Source organism: Lipophrys pholis, assembly GCF_963383615.2.
Source record: "Lipophrys pholis genome assembly, chromosome: 20".
Taxonomy (NCBI): domain Eukaryota; kingdom Metazoa; phylum Chordata; class Actinopteri; order Blenniiformes; family Blenniidae; genus Lipophrys; species Lipophrys pholis.
The window spans coordinates 15,868,289-15,883,612 of NC_137648.1; the positions used below are offsets into that span (position 1 = coordinate 15,868,289).

Consider the following 15,324-nt stretch of genomic DNA (forward strand, 5'->3'; position numbering starts at 1 on the left):
GCCCAGACTGAGCATCCTGAATATTTCATTTTGTATATTGACTTATTTCCAGTAGAAACTGTTTTAAGTGCACGGCCCATGTTCCAGATCTCATTGACATTTTCAGCAAAACTGCACGAGTATCAAAATCGCGGCGTTGTCTTTTTGGAAAGGCAATTAAAAGCTTACCCGGCTTCAATCATCAGTGCGTTTTTAGGCCTAAATCATTGTTCACTCTCTCATGTCGGGTTGCTTGGATTGCAAATTTTATTTTTTTCTCCCCGTGCGTTGTGTCTGTCCAACACCAGAAAACTGCACCATGCCCGATTGTAAAAAGAGTGTCTTTGGAAAGAGATTTGTGGATGTGTTTGTTTGTGGGGCTGCCGTGTTGTCTGCCGCCCGTCATGTGTCATTTCACGGCTGAGCTCTCCGACAGTGTCACTGGGCTTTAGCGCGTGCGTTTGTCAGCTTGTTTTCAAGTGCTTCATGACCGTGTGTCTGAGTGGTGTGTAGTGTGTGTGTGCGTGACAGATTAGCGTAGTTTCTTTACCTGAATGAAAGTCACACCCATGAACCCGCCTCTCCCCAGAGTGCAAAAAGCCTGACACATGGTAATGTTATCACCCACTCGCTGGGCGCGAGGCGGCGGGTTGTGTGTGTGTGTGTGTGTGTGTGTGTGTGTGTGTGTGTGTGTGTAAGGAGACGGCGAGCGTGGAGAAAACTCCCAGCAGAAAGAGATAAGGAAGAGAAAGGGAAAAAAAAAAAGAAGAAAAACCTTGCGTGTACAGGAAAGTTTGAGGACACATGAATCATGAGGCGTGCATAAAGTTCTGACGTCTGCCACGCTGATGAGAATTGTGTGCGATAAGTTACGCAGTGCGTGCGTGTGCCTACCTGTCGGGAGAATGCATGTTGGCAGAGCGCCGGGGTTTATCCGCCGTGCCACATCACAACACGGAGGGAAAATCTGCCTCAGACACTCTGGAGTGAATCTCATGTGTGGCTACGCAGGATATCAATGTATATTTTAATTGTAAACTTCACTATCCTCCAGGATTTAGTTATTTGGTTACTGTATTTGCAACGCTTTATTACCTGGGTCCCCAGTTTACTTTATTAATACTTTCCCCTACAGGATAAACACTAAGTCGGGGCTCAGTGGAGGAAAAAACTGAAACAAGTGTTAAGACTCCCAAAGTGCTTGATGAGTTATTTTGAGCGGTGAAGTTATTAAGAGACTTCTTTATTTGAGTTAATTTATACGCCGTCCTGCAGAGTAATTCATCATTTTCACACGTTCACTCAACGTGCTGTGCACTAAATACATGTCTTATAGCGCCAAGTAGTTATTTAGTGGTCTGTACTGTTGGTTCAACGTAAATTTGCACTGATTCATGCTACTCGTGTTAAGAAATGAATGTGAGAAAATGAAGAGTTGCATAAACTACATTCAAAATAGTGTTGATATATAAATGACTTGCTTTATGTTTAGCTTCAACTAAATCTCACCCCGCAATGCCTTTTACCCAGAAGCCTTTAAAGGTGCAATATGTGATATTTTGCTTGAATAAGCAGCAGAATTTAAAGACAGTTAAGCAGCAAGTTGTTCCAACTGGAGCCAGTTTTGCATTTTGTAACATCATGTAGAGATTGTGTATTGTAAAAATAAAAGAAGCAAGAGGAAGAAGGTAGCAATTGCTGAAGGTCTTTCTCTTACAACGTCTGTGTGGTAAGCAGGCACACAGTGTTTACCACCACACCTACCATCCTAAAAGAAAAAACAGACTGGCAATACAGTGACTCGACTGATATTTCCCACAGTGCCCCTTTAAAGAAATACTGTGAGACGTTAATATCAGTCGGAATATACTAATCTGTCAATATCTGTACACTGTTTACCAAAAAAATGCACCCGGAACTCGTTTTGTACATGCTTTGCTCTCATGACCTATTTATCTGCGTTGAAAAATTTCTCACTCGAATTTATAGCTGAAATCTGCTTTACACTGTTTCACCACTTGTTACTGCATATTAATATACCTGCAGCGTGGATGCACCTGGGCACCTCTCCAGCTTATGCTGACGCTGACAGCAGGGAGATGTTTCTCATTGACTTTCTTCATTTGCATGTTTGCTGAGTATCATCCTGAAACCACTTCAACTATTCGCTTTCGCTATTTCCTTACAGATTGCAGCGTTTCTCAGCTTTTTGCCTTGTTTGCGTATATACAAACAGTGCCATGCATTTCGTTTGTAAAGAGCTCATTGTTGCTGCTTGGAGTCTGGCACGAGGCTTTTCTCAGTGTAACCGAAGCTGTGGACTCACATTTGTTCCATTGTTGAGTAATGGTTTGCCTTTTTATTGCTTTCTCCTCGCCCGCTCTCACACCACGCCTGCCTCCCCGTTTCGTGAATTTCATTCTCAGCGTGTCTGCTATCCTGAGCAGCAGGCCTCCATGATGACTGAAGAGCCTTGACAACGTCGCGTACAAGAATAGCTCCCAGGTTTCGCAGCGCCGCTGAATGAGGAATAATAAGAATAAAAATACTTTTTAAAAAAAGAGAGAGAGAGAGAGAAATGGATGAGGCAAATGTGCAGACTTTATTGTGTCTAGGAGTCTCTGGACCAGACTTCACTTTCTGCACACTTCAGGCAAAAACTATTTAGCTCTACTTTTATTGGTTTTGTGGTGCAAAATGCAGCAGTTGGCCAATCTGTTTACCATTTTTATGTCGAACACTGGGACAATCCAAATCCCTCGAGGCTCTTCTGTGGGGAAGCCCGGGCCGATCCATCCCATCTCCTGCCTGGTCCAGAGATCTGAGCTGTGATTCCCTCTGGCTGGATTTTAGAAGGACACTGAAAGGTCCATTACACCAAAGCCTGTCCCCAGCAAGCCAAATGACATGATAACGGATGACATTCTACTCAATAAACTGCAAAAAGAAAAAATATACCCTCCCTATCGTTTTTTTTATTTAAATTTTTTTACACAAACGCCTTTTAGAATTGACTTTAGGTATGTTATTTGCTGATCTTTGCTCTCTCTGGCCTTCACACAAAGTTGTATCTTGATGACACAGTTTTAGGTCAAGTACAACAAGCTGCATTTTTGCCTGAATGTATTCATGAATAGTCCGGAGTGATTTAAATGCACAAATGCAATTCTAAAAATTCACATCAGGTAATAAACACCAGGGGCTAACACAGAGACACACAATTACTTTGAGCGCATGCACATTCAGTCTTGCAGGAAAACATGCAAACCTCACCCTGGAAGGTTGTGCTAGCCAGGAGGCTCAAACCAGGAACCATTTGCTGTGAGGTGACAGAGCGAACCACTGTGTGCACAACAATGTGCATTAACTGTAAAAGCTGTTCAGGGCAATGACGCCCTGGAGGGATTGGTTAGTGCATCTAATGTCTTTGATCCAAATGAATCCTTTTCTAAGTATTGAGCATTTTAGATACAGTCACCTACTGGTGGTTCCCACCATAATGGTTGACTTTGCAGGAGATCCAGAGGAGATGCATTGGTGTTTCGGCGTGTGGTAGAAACTAAGAATCTTGAATCTCTGTGGTGGTAAAAAAAATGAAAACCTTCACGTATTAAACATGAACATTTCCATCACGTTTATTCGTTTCACATTGTGGCTTCTGCGCATGTTTTGCCTCCTTTCTCCGAACACTATAATGTGTAACCTTTTTTCCTCTTTGTTTTCCTTGTTTGCAGGCATGGCTCCAGAGGTATGGCTACCTCCCTCCTGCAGACCCCAGAATGTCAGTGCTGCGTTCTGCCCGAGTCATGCAGTCTGCTATCGCTGCCATGCAGCGCCGCTATGGTCTAAATGTCACAGGGACTCTGGACAGCAACACTATAGAGTGAGTCACCAGCATCAAAAGCACCTTTCAAGATGGGTCAGTCTGCGTTTGGCTCGTGATAGGGCGTTTCAAAAATAGGAAAGCTTATTGCCATTGCGATGTAACGACCCAACTCGGGCTGCATGGTATATCGCAAAATTTACTGTGTAGACTTTTGCAAAAGTTGAACTGAACTGAAATAAATTATGCTTTTCCACATACTGTACATTCATCCTCTGATCATGATACTCAACTGCTTTCTTGCGTATTGCCTGTTTGCCCCAAAGTCCTCATAAACAATCAGAAGCATCATTTTACTGACAGGTAAACAATAATACGCTGCTATTCCAAAAATACCATTAATCAAGGAAATACCACCACACCAGCCAAAGCAGAGGCTTGCTCCTTTGGTATCTTCGCTCTTCTTCCAAATTGATTCATGCTATTATGCTTAATGTGTATGATCCGATAAACACCACCAGATGAAATGATCTCGGGCCCTCAGGCACACTTACAAGTTTTTCCAGGACGACTGAACAAAAGCCAGGAGGCAGAAACATGCCCCCGATCAGTGCTGTCGTTACGGCCGCGTCGTTGTTCTTGATTACGATTCGAAGCGACGGTTGTTTCAAGTGGACTCGACGTTTTCCAAACGGCTGTCGCTTCTTTCAGTCGGCCCGTGCTCTGCCTGCTGAAGGCAGGCGGAGTCCTTTTACCCAGACACAAAGTTAGCCTGACATAGATTAAGTGGGGCGTTTTAATCTGATCAAAGGGACCTTTTGCAGAGCGAGTACACCTCCGATGTCAGATCAAAGGCTGCAAAATGTCTCCGTATTAATACTCGTGGGAAGCGAGAGTAGGAGGGAACAGGGACAGTGTCTGGTTTCGCCTCATCCGATCACTTAGACATGTGGCTTTCAAAATAAATCACAATAATAAATGCTCCCACCAGTCTTTCCTCTAGATTATTTTTTTTTTTAATTCTAATGATGAGTTCACAAAACACTTCATTCAGATTTTCAATCTTTAAATTACTTTAATGTTGCGGCTAACAGGATTTTTAAGATTAGCTTCTCAATAATGTGAAAATCACAGTAGTATCATAATGAAGTTATCTTGTACGGCTATAAATCCAAAATCACCCTCCTCATCAGAGGGTCGAACCAACTGGAGGCCGGCTTTTACCCAGTTTTAACCTCTGCGCGCGAACGACACGCCCCCATACCTGTGGATCGCTGACACGTCGCTCACTGACATTTGTCCCCACCAACAGTTGACTGTCAATCGTTGGCGCTTCAAACACGACCGAGCTCAAATCGGCCGGTGAACTGTAACGCGCGCGATGTGCTGCCCACCCATGTGAATGCAGACTAACATCTGTCCAACCACTGGACTGACACAGAGTGAAATACGATAAGCTAACAGCACGTCTGTTTCTATCCCTCCCCTTTCTGCTTCTCGTGGTTGATGTAGGGATAACACAGTAAGGTGAGCCTGCTTTTGTGTGTATTATGTGTTTGTGCATACATTGAATTACATGTATGTAATGTTTTTCTATGTGGGTTTTGTTGTTTGTCTTATATATGTTTGACATATATATATATATATATATATATATATATATATATATATATATATATATATATATATATATATATATATATATATATATCATCATTTGTCAGGATTTCATTCATTAGTCACGTTAAATTGATTTTTAAAAAAAAGTATATCTCTCCTGCAGGTGGATGAGGAGGCCCCGGTGTGGAGTTCCTGATCAGATAGGGGGAGCGTCCAAATTCAGTGTCAGGAAACGGCGGTACGCGCTCACGGGACAGAAGTGGCAACACAAACATATCACGTACAGGTGCGTGGATTTACATTTCCTTCATCAAGGGGTTTCTGTAATACACCATCAGACCGAAAACACTGTATCTTAAATGGAATTTAGCGAAGGGATTTTCAACACTCTGGCACATGTTCATGGACTCAAAAGTGAGACGACTGGAGTTTTTGCTGCCAAATATCAGAGTTTCAATGATTTCACGTTGGGGTTTTTCGAAAGCGAGATCTCACACAAAAACCTTTCCGGACCGTCACACATTTTCACGCAGACACTATTGTGTCTCAAGAATCCTGTGATCAGTAGCCGGTGTAACTATGACGTCACGTTTCTTTCATATTTATGAAGTGTATCTCAGGAAAGACTTTTAATACATTATATTATGTTCCCCAAAGATCACACAAAACATTTACTGTTTTTTATCAGTTTTTTTACGTGACGATTCACAACTTCATTTCTTCGCTATAATGAGCATTGGAGTACATGCAGTATTGCATGAGGTAGTGAGAAGTGAGACTGGAGAAAGTGTGTAATGTACATTTACTTTGATTGGCGACTGAAAACGTCGATAGAATCTGAAGCATGGTATTTTTTCACTTGGGAGCATATTTACTGGAAAAACTCAAATTTATGAATTTTCAGTTTCATTGTTTCATCGTGTCCTTAACAGTCTGACTTTTTCCTCATTTTCTCTGTTCTGGTTTTGGTATTGACTCTATTACAACGAGGCAGCATCATTACACGTTTTCCAACTTCTTTCCAATCTCTCAAATCACCACGGTATGCCAAAAAAGACAACGAAACAAACCCAGCAATACATACTGACTTTCCACATTGAGGGGGGTTTTGTAAAGTTATCCAGAGACCCAGTCAACAGCCACAAAGAAGTAACTGATATCAGCACACACGCACACCGGCAAGCCTTAACTAGTCGTCATGACGAAAAACTAAAAACCATCAAAAGGCAAACAGCAGCTCTAATTTACATCCTACATGTCTTCTATCTCTTTCTCCATCCAAATACTGGACTCAAACCAGAGATTCTCTTCATGTGACACCAGCGTACCGACCACTACGAACCACCACGCACATAGGAATTAGATTTTAAAGAGAAATTTTAATTATTTTTCACGGATCAGAAGAGCAGCAGCCGAATACGCTCGGCAATATACGAAGGTCGACCTAGAGTTTCACGTCTATCTGACGTCATATTACATGCGACACGTGTTCCCTCCTCTTCTAACCTCACGTTGCAGCTTCATCCAAACAGAACATGTAACATAAATGAAAGGACTGTACATGTTGGATGAAGGCATGTAGCACAGACCCAATCACCAATTTCATAATTCACAAGCACATTTTCTAACATCCAGCTTCATAAGTAATGAAGCACAGGACAACATGATGCACTTACATAATATTTCTCCGCTGATTGCCGTGAGGTCAGTCGCCCGGATTCTGTAATATTCTATATGTGCGATGCTGCGGCTTGCCCCAGGCTCCATGTTTCATGAGATAATCCTGAAGAAGTAAGCATGTTTTTATTTTTTTAATTCTTACTCTGCCACGGGGATAAATGTACACGCAGTATTGCGTGCTAAATATAATCTGTGGATCAGTGACCCACAGCTGAAGTAGGACTGTATATCACTGATGGCACGACTGTCCAGATTCATGCGCCGCAGATTTTTCTTTTTGAGTAATTGCGCTGGGATGGGGTTTGAAATGGCTCGCCCGACTGCGCTCTTCATCTGCGATGACACCGGCATGAAAGGAGGCAAATGAGCCGGCTTGATGAAGAGCGCAGTAAGTACTACATAGGTGGGAATGAAGAGGGAGGAGAAGCAGCTGCAGAGAGAAAGAGACGAACGGAGAGGGGAGGAGAGGAGCGGAGGAAACCCCGGTGGAAGGCAGAGGGTGCTCTCTGACAGATTAGGGTTATGTAATAGGATGGGAGCGTTTTGAGTGTGTCTGCTCATGTGTGTGCATAAGTGTGTGTGTGTGTGTGTATGTGTTGTACATGGATGTGTGCCTGGCTTCCAGTCAAGAGTCAGATGTGCCTGCAGCTGCTCTTTTTATCTCCGACTGGCGCAATGGAGATAGTTAGGGAATGCAGCGCATCCATCTGAAGATCTCCCTTGAAGGTGTGTGGGAATGTGTGTATGCGTGTGTGTATACAAAGATGATATTTGTCAGAATGTTCATACCAAGGAAAGACGCTTCGTTGGCTCCAGTTCAAGGGATGAAACAGTTCTGTTCTTGTCAGCATCTGTGCAGCACCCTTCATTGCTCGACTTTATTCAAATTCAAAGAAACAGTTTTTAAAAATGGTGCGTTTACAGGCAGTAGGAACATTGAAACCTGCGAACAAGCGTTCTTTCCACTTAGGATCTTTTCTTTGTTGTGTCTCTCTATGTTTGCATGTGTTTGCATGTTCTCCCTGTGTATGCGGAGGTTTCTGCCCTTCATTTATTTGACTGCATGGATTGTACCATGACAATTAGCCAGCTCAGTTTGTGTTTCTGGGGGCTAGAAGCCATGTACACATGCATGAAATTGACATATGCTTTTGTTGTAGAATAGTTTTACGAAAATAGTTATACAAGACGGTGATGTGACATCCAATTTAAAAAGGGTTGAGGTTGAAAATACCTTTAAATTCACCCTAAAATTGTTTACATGAATACACCACATCAAACCAGGAAGTTGCAGTTCTACATCGCCATTAATTAGCAGTGTCATTAATATCATTATTTCATCAGTTTTTGTTGAGTGTCCTCTCAGCTGATGAGTAGAAAGGAAATTCTAACACACGACACGCGTAGAACACATCACACTGAGTTTAGGGAGGTTTTAGTTTCCTGGTGGCTCAGTGGGAGAAATCGTATTTAAAAAAAAAATCTAACAAAAAACAACAACCTTGAAAGACCCTTTTCTTCCACTTTCAGGCTTTAAGCTTTTGAAATCATCTTGAACAACAACCCTGGCATTTGGAAATGATATCAAATGCATGACCACCCCAGGTGTGTGCTGGTTTCCATGCAGCACTTGCTGTGGGGAGGCACTAATTAGCTTTGGCATCCCCACTGTTCGCCCTGCATGCAGGTACTATTACTGCACATGAGTTGCATCCGGAATCATTATCGCCTCACAACATGCAGTTTAATATGTGATGTGGACTCTGAGCAGGCTGGGATCCTTTTTTATGTGTTGTTTTGTTGCTTTTTCGCCGCATGCGGTTCTTTTATTTATCTGGCGCGCCCTTAAAATAGGATGCACATACAGTGAGACGGGTCGTAAAAACTCAAAGGAAACCATCTTTCTATTCCTCAAGTGGTCACAGTTGTTGGTAAGGTCTTTCAGGCCCAGCAGCACAAGGGCATGTATTCATGGAGAGCCCTGGGGGTGCCGCAATGTTTTTTTTCTTCATTAAATTCTGAGCGAGGACGCTTGCAGTCGTTCCCTCTCTCCGGGTCAGCTGGTATCGATTTGAAAGAGGGGCTGTTTTCTTCGGTTTGTTATGCTTGTACTTCCATCGGCTCTACATAAACCCTTCAAAAAGACAAAGCGGCAATTCGAGCCGCCTCCTTAAGTGGCCTCAATCAGGCAAGCGATGGTTTGCTTACTCAACGGCAAACTATCTCGCTAATGCCTCCTCAGTTTCTGTCCAAGGCTGTTTCTGTAATTGTCGCCACCTATCTCGAGATGCACGCCTTCATTACTCGCACTTTGACAAGGACAATCAAGGTCGAGCAGAGTATGCATCACAATCTGCATCACTCCAGCCAGATCGCAGCACAGTCACAACATGCTATCAGATGTGGTTACGGTCTTCTTGATTATAACGAGCGCACGTCTCACCGGCGTGAACCCGGGGTGGAGTGTTGAGGGTTAATTACGCTCACGCAGATGGCGGGATTTTCCGATACGGCTCACCGCCGACTGAAATGGACATCAGGCGGACTCAAAACACGCAGACTGCTGGGAAAAACATTTCGGAATTTAAAGAGTGATAATTTATGCTCGACTTACTTATTGAGTCGTGGCAGTCACCCGACAGCTAGTTAACGGCTACGATACCCATACTGACAGGTAAAGTTAGCGACTGGCGGGTGAACGTAATGGATAGATATGTACGAAAATGTTTGAACTTTACCAACAGGATACTATTTTGGGATTGGTCACGCTAAGCTGATAACAATACCATCGTTACCAGAATTAGAACAGTAATGCGGATTAATCTGTCAGCGCGATTAATCCGATTTTTTACTTTTGAAGCTGTTAACCTATCTGCAGCACAGAAATCCCTGAAACGACTTTCAGATGCTAAACAAGCACGTCGACCCTCTTAATGGGAAACCTAAGTTAAATAAAATCTCAAGACGGAACAGTCGACCGACAGAAAGTATTGTGCAGACTCTGCAGGAAGGCGTTTTCTATTCACCGAAGCGCTTCCAGCTTAACATACCACATTAATGCAAAGCATACGTGAGTTTGGGATTCTGCTGACTCTCCTCCGTTGCAGCAACATTGTAAAGAAGCAGCTGTCGGCTCTCCGCTCGGACAATGTCAACAAGTTAGTATGTGTTAGTAGCTGGCTGAGGATGTGGATAAATGTTTATTTAAAAAAAAAGATAAGAAAAGTTTGCATCTGAAGTTCCTGTCAGCAGTATTTTGTTAACTGTTCTGTGTTTTCATTGACTTTTCTGCCTCTGATTCTGCTCTTCAGCCGTCAGCTATGAAATGTTTAGGGGGTTTTAATCAAGTGCAGTTTTTCAATTAGTTAATTATCCTATTTCAGTGAACTAACTGCATTTGTCTTATATATTTAAATAAACAGAGCATGAATGCACAGAAACACACTTTATCCCAGTTCAGTCAGTCTTTTGCATTATGTAGATTTGATATGTTTGATTATATTAAATTATTTGTTGATAATAATTCACAGTACACTGTGCTGGCTGAGTTAAATGCCATAATTGTGCCAATTAATATTGTAGCCTTTGAGTAAATATTGGAGAGGAAGTCAGAGTCCCTGTGTCCATCAATCAGGTGGACTGAAAGTCAATGTTTCACTGCTTTCTGACTGCTGTATGAATGAACGAGCTGCTGTTGATCAAATATGCGGGTCGAAATGTACTCACATAAACACAAATCTCCCATGAATGGAGAAAGAAGAAGAAGAAGCGGTGTCATAATGTGCCGTGGACAGACACCATCCCCTGCTCTTTCACATTGTTTTGTTTCCGCTAACCTGCCTTTGCAACCTGTCCAAACAACAATAATTCTCATTTCTTCATGGCTGCGGGGCTCGGGGATGTCAAAACAGAAATCATTAGTGGGAAGAGGAGAATTTTGCAAAACTTGCAAGAGTGTAATTATAGCAAACACGGCTCTGCTAAAGCGGCTGTCAGCGAGTGAGTTTTGAAAAAGAGAAGCAGTTTGCGATTCGGAATAAGCAATTAGGACGTTTCAAATGAACACTGCAGGTTATCCAGCAGCTCGCTATTTATATTTTATAACCAGCCTTTATGTTCCCTTCCATTCACAGAGCTTGATTTAATAATGAGTCCGTGCTTACATGCGGTATAAATACGCAGTGCGTATAAGGTGCCTTGCAGCCGCAGACAGAGACGTTGTGATAATATTTATTCCCATTATGGGAAGTGACAGCCTGACAGACAAACACAGGCTCTGCGAGGAATCAAAGTGGAAACAAAAGCCGAGGAGGTGACTGAGGGTACATGAAGGAGGAGAAAACCGGGGAATCTTGAATTATCTTGAAAGACTCCAACAAGAAGGCCCGGAGGGAAAGATACAAAACAAAGACTTTGGCACAGCACCGTTTTTTGGGGGAGGCGGGGGGCACACTTTATTTATCAACACTTATCTTAACATTTGCCAACCACCGGCAGCGTCGTCGGGCACGGAGAGTATCGTGCGTCTCCAAGTTGGATGATGCAAACTACACCTATCCGTCTTTCCCTGGAGACGAATTTAAATAGAGCGTGGCACCGAGATATTTTCGGAGCGAATAAAGTGGAGGGAGGCTTTTCCTGATTGCTCAGAACCAGACTGGGGTTCTCAGCGGGCAGTGGGCTGTTGATAATCCTTAATTAGAAAATACATTCCAGAGGCAGGAAATTGTCCCGTCCTCTCCACACCTGCAGCAACTCAGAGCCGGCAGGGGAGGGCTCAGCTGTTTTTACCCCCACAAATCACTCCATTTAGCTCTCTGTTGGCGGACAGGATGAGCGTGAAATGGCAGCATGCGGGGAAACCGGTGATAGTTGAGTTTTTTTTTTTTTTATAGTGAGATCGCAGAGATTGACGCGCCGCGGCGCTCCCCCGCTTCAGCCTTTGTGCTATACTGAAGAGACTATTGTTTTTGATCCCACTATATTTCATGCTCCAGAGGAGTTGAACGCTATTTACTTTCACTGATTAGATTCTTTTCTTCTCATTTTTCCTCTGAGTGGACATCCAGCAGAATAAACCCACTCTTAGGTGTGTTTGTTTTATCAAGCGCTCTGAGCACCCAATAGTCTTATCAGTGCTCCTTACAATGGATTTGCTCGTCGTGACAGCTGAAGGAGAAATCCCGATCCCAGGCTTACTGGCCTGGGATGATAAGAGAAAATTATCTGGTGGTGTGAAATGTTTACTAAGAGTTCCAGCATTTTTCCCAGCCTAACTTTTACCTCCCCTGTCTCCCGTCGGCGCAGCATAAAGAACGTGACGCCCAAGGTGGGGGCCGAGGAGACCCACGACGCCATTCGGCGAGCCTTCGACGTGTGGCAAAACGTGACGCCGCTGCGCTTCGAGGCGGTGCCCTACAGTGAGCTGGAGAGGACCAAGAAGGACGTGGACATCACCATCATCTTCGCGTCAGGTTTCCACGGCGACAGCTCGCCCTTCGACGGGGAGGGGGGCTTCCTGGCCCACGCCTACTTCCCAGGGCCGGGAATAGGAGGCGACACGCACTTTGACTCAGACGAGCCGTGGACGCTGGGCAACCCCAACCATGACGGTGAGCACTGCTGGGCCTTAATCGAAACTGTACAAGACTTATTAAATCACTTTGCTTTATCCTGAAATATTCATATTGAGACTGGATTTTCTCCTGGTGCCTTCATGTGGAAACTCAAGAAACCCGAACATCTATTTCTCATTTTCGATTTTTCTCATTTTCAAACCATTTTTGCCCACCTTTATCCTCTCCTCTCCTCCTAACCATGTCAAAAAGTAGCTTGCCTGTTTATTGGCATTCTTTTTGTTTCACTTTTGCCGTTTTAAAGTGCGTGAGTGAATTTTTTAATAGGAACTGAAGAATAATAAATGTGCAACTTACATGCTACTTTTGAATGAATCAAACACTAACTTAACAATGTCTTTTCACTAGAAACATGTAAACAGGACCTCAGTTGTGCATTTCTAGTCTCTTAAAGGGTAAAAAGTATTCGTTTTTTCACAAACTTTTCTGTAGAATATTTTTTGTATTTCTTCAGTTTGGTACTTTCAATCTTTTTCGGTCAAAATCTTGAGCGGTGCAGAAAAACTACATCCGTGGTCAAACGTTGATCTTTGCAAAGCTACAGCGAAGACTGACACACTCGTACCGGGGATTTTATTAAGCACGATATATCAGCTCTTAATCCTCTGCTCACAGGTCAGATTTGCTACATTGTGAAGGTTGCTCTCGCTGGTCAGCCAGCTGCTGATTTCTCTTCTGCTCCGCTGTGATTTAAGTCTGATTTTTCCGATGCTCACTCGGTCCTTTCTCTCTCTCTGAACTACAGTAATCATATTTCCCTCAGTCTGCGCTGACCTCCAGCCCCGTGCCCTAGCTGGATGTTTGCCCTCGCGGCCTTGCGGCTTGTCAGGCGGCCTTTAGCCGGGCCCGTATGTCAGCCGGTTGCGTGGGTTGCATGTTGAGCAGCTGTGGTGCTGTTCAGCCGAGGTCCAGCTCATCTCCACTGTTGTGTGCATGTGTTTTTGCGAATCAGTCGGCCCACTGCTCCCTGAGCATCCGTCAGCGGGTGTAAACAGAGAGCGCGGGGATATAGAGGATGGACGGGAAACAGAGCTGTAATACAAAATGCAAGTTCAGTTAAATGAATTCAAGGTTAATATCAAACTTGTCCCTGAATGCTTTCTGAATTCCTCATTAAATCCGAGCAGCGGCCCTGCTCTGAGGTCACGAGTCAAACCAATGACAGAGCGAAACACATAAGAAACAAGGTCCCAAATCAGAAAAAAATAAATAAAAATTTATAAATAAATAACGGATGATTTTGTGCGCAGGAAGACTGCAAAGATAAGAAAGAGAGCGAAAGAGAGGATGTGAGGGAATGGCAGAGTATCTCTAGACAAATATTTGAGGTTCAAGAGCTCACAAGAGAGACAGACGGAGAGGGAAATACTGAAAGAGCGGCATAGCGAGAAGCAAAGAAAACATTTGAAGAGGAGAGCGGAGGAGACGAGTGGGAGCTGTGGAGCGCTATGCTTCGGAAATAGAAGTGGGGAAGCTGCTGTTGGAGACTGAATTTCAAGCAGGAGCCGCCGGTTGTTCGAAAGGCTCAGATAATTTGTCATGAACGGGATTTTGGAAATGCAGAGTTTGATCACATTTACCCAAAACAAGAACGACAAGAACCTGATTGACTTGATACATACAGTCTACGTGTCGGTGAGGCTCCGTGCACACACAGACACATTGCACAAACACTCTCGTCCGGCCCTCAATGCAATATTAATACCGTCCTGCTGCGGCCCACACTTTCTGTGAAAACATCCCATAATGCATGCAGTGATGTTCGCTCCAGCTGGCTCTCTTGTGGAAAATGCACCGGCTGAATCCGGCTTGCACGGGAGCGGCCGCCGCGTTTTTACCCCAATGCGTGATGACCGGCGTTACACCGAGACGTTTTTCTGAAGGCAGATACGGTCCGAAGCAGCCTGCTAACAGCATTTTGTGCTGAGCCTGGATATCTTAAAACGTAACAATTCCTTTGCCAAAAGCTACTACCACTATCAGGTACTCTGTGCTGCTGCCAGCATGTTTTTCTGGCTTGGCACCGCAGCAAAACCTTTGAGGCAGTGTGCAGCTTTTGGCAGGCAGAGAATTGAAAAAAAAAAAACAAAAAAAAAAACTGTGAGATTATTGCACAGCGAGTAATAACTCACGTTACGGCAAATAATTAAACTTTGCCGTGTTTCATTGCAAAGTGTGTGGCAGCGATCGGAGTCATATATCATGAAACGTTCTCTAATATGAATATTCACTTTTAAATGTCTTGATATGACGAACTGAAGCTAAAACTAGTAGACTGTCGTCACTTGAAGCATCCCAAATGGTTTTCACCCACTTTCACCATTCAGTGTCTTTAAAAGCACACTTGAAATGGGTATTGAACCCCCAACCTTTGGAAGGAAGATGACTTGTTTTACTGAGCTGCTTCCTAACTTGATTTTTGAGCACATTATTGACGATATCGGTCCATCCTTCTAACCCGTTTTAGAATCCAAAGCGAATAAGTAATAATAAGTGAATAAATTATTAAAAATGGCTATTTCGTGTTCTGAGATCTCCTGTGAGGGTCAACACAAACACAAAACTCATGATATGCAATACAAGCAG

General features: G+C 43.5%; 1 protein-coding gene across 2 annotated transcripts in view; it reads left to right on the forward strand.

The window, feature by feature from the left end:
• Positions 1–15,324, forward strand: part of mmp16a (matrix metallopeptidase 16a (membrane-inserted)) — a 71,509-nt gene that overhangs the window by 15,774 nt on the left and 40,411 nt on the right. Inside the window, exons 2-4 of one of the 2 annotated variants that reach the window (XM_080489847.1) lie at positions 3,714–3,882; positions 5,586–5,708; positions 12,410–12,714. In XM_080489847.1, coding sequence (XP_080345973.1) covers positions 3,714–3,882; positions 5,586–5,708; positions 12,410–12,714 — 597 coding nt within the window. The remainder of the gene's footprint in view (positions 1–3,713; positions 3,883–5,585; positions 5,709–12,409; positions 12,715–15,324) is intronic. The other variant, XM_080489846.1, reaches the window with a different exon arrangement.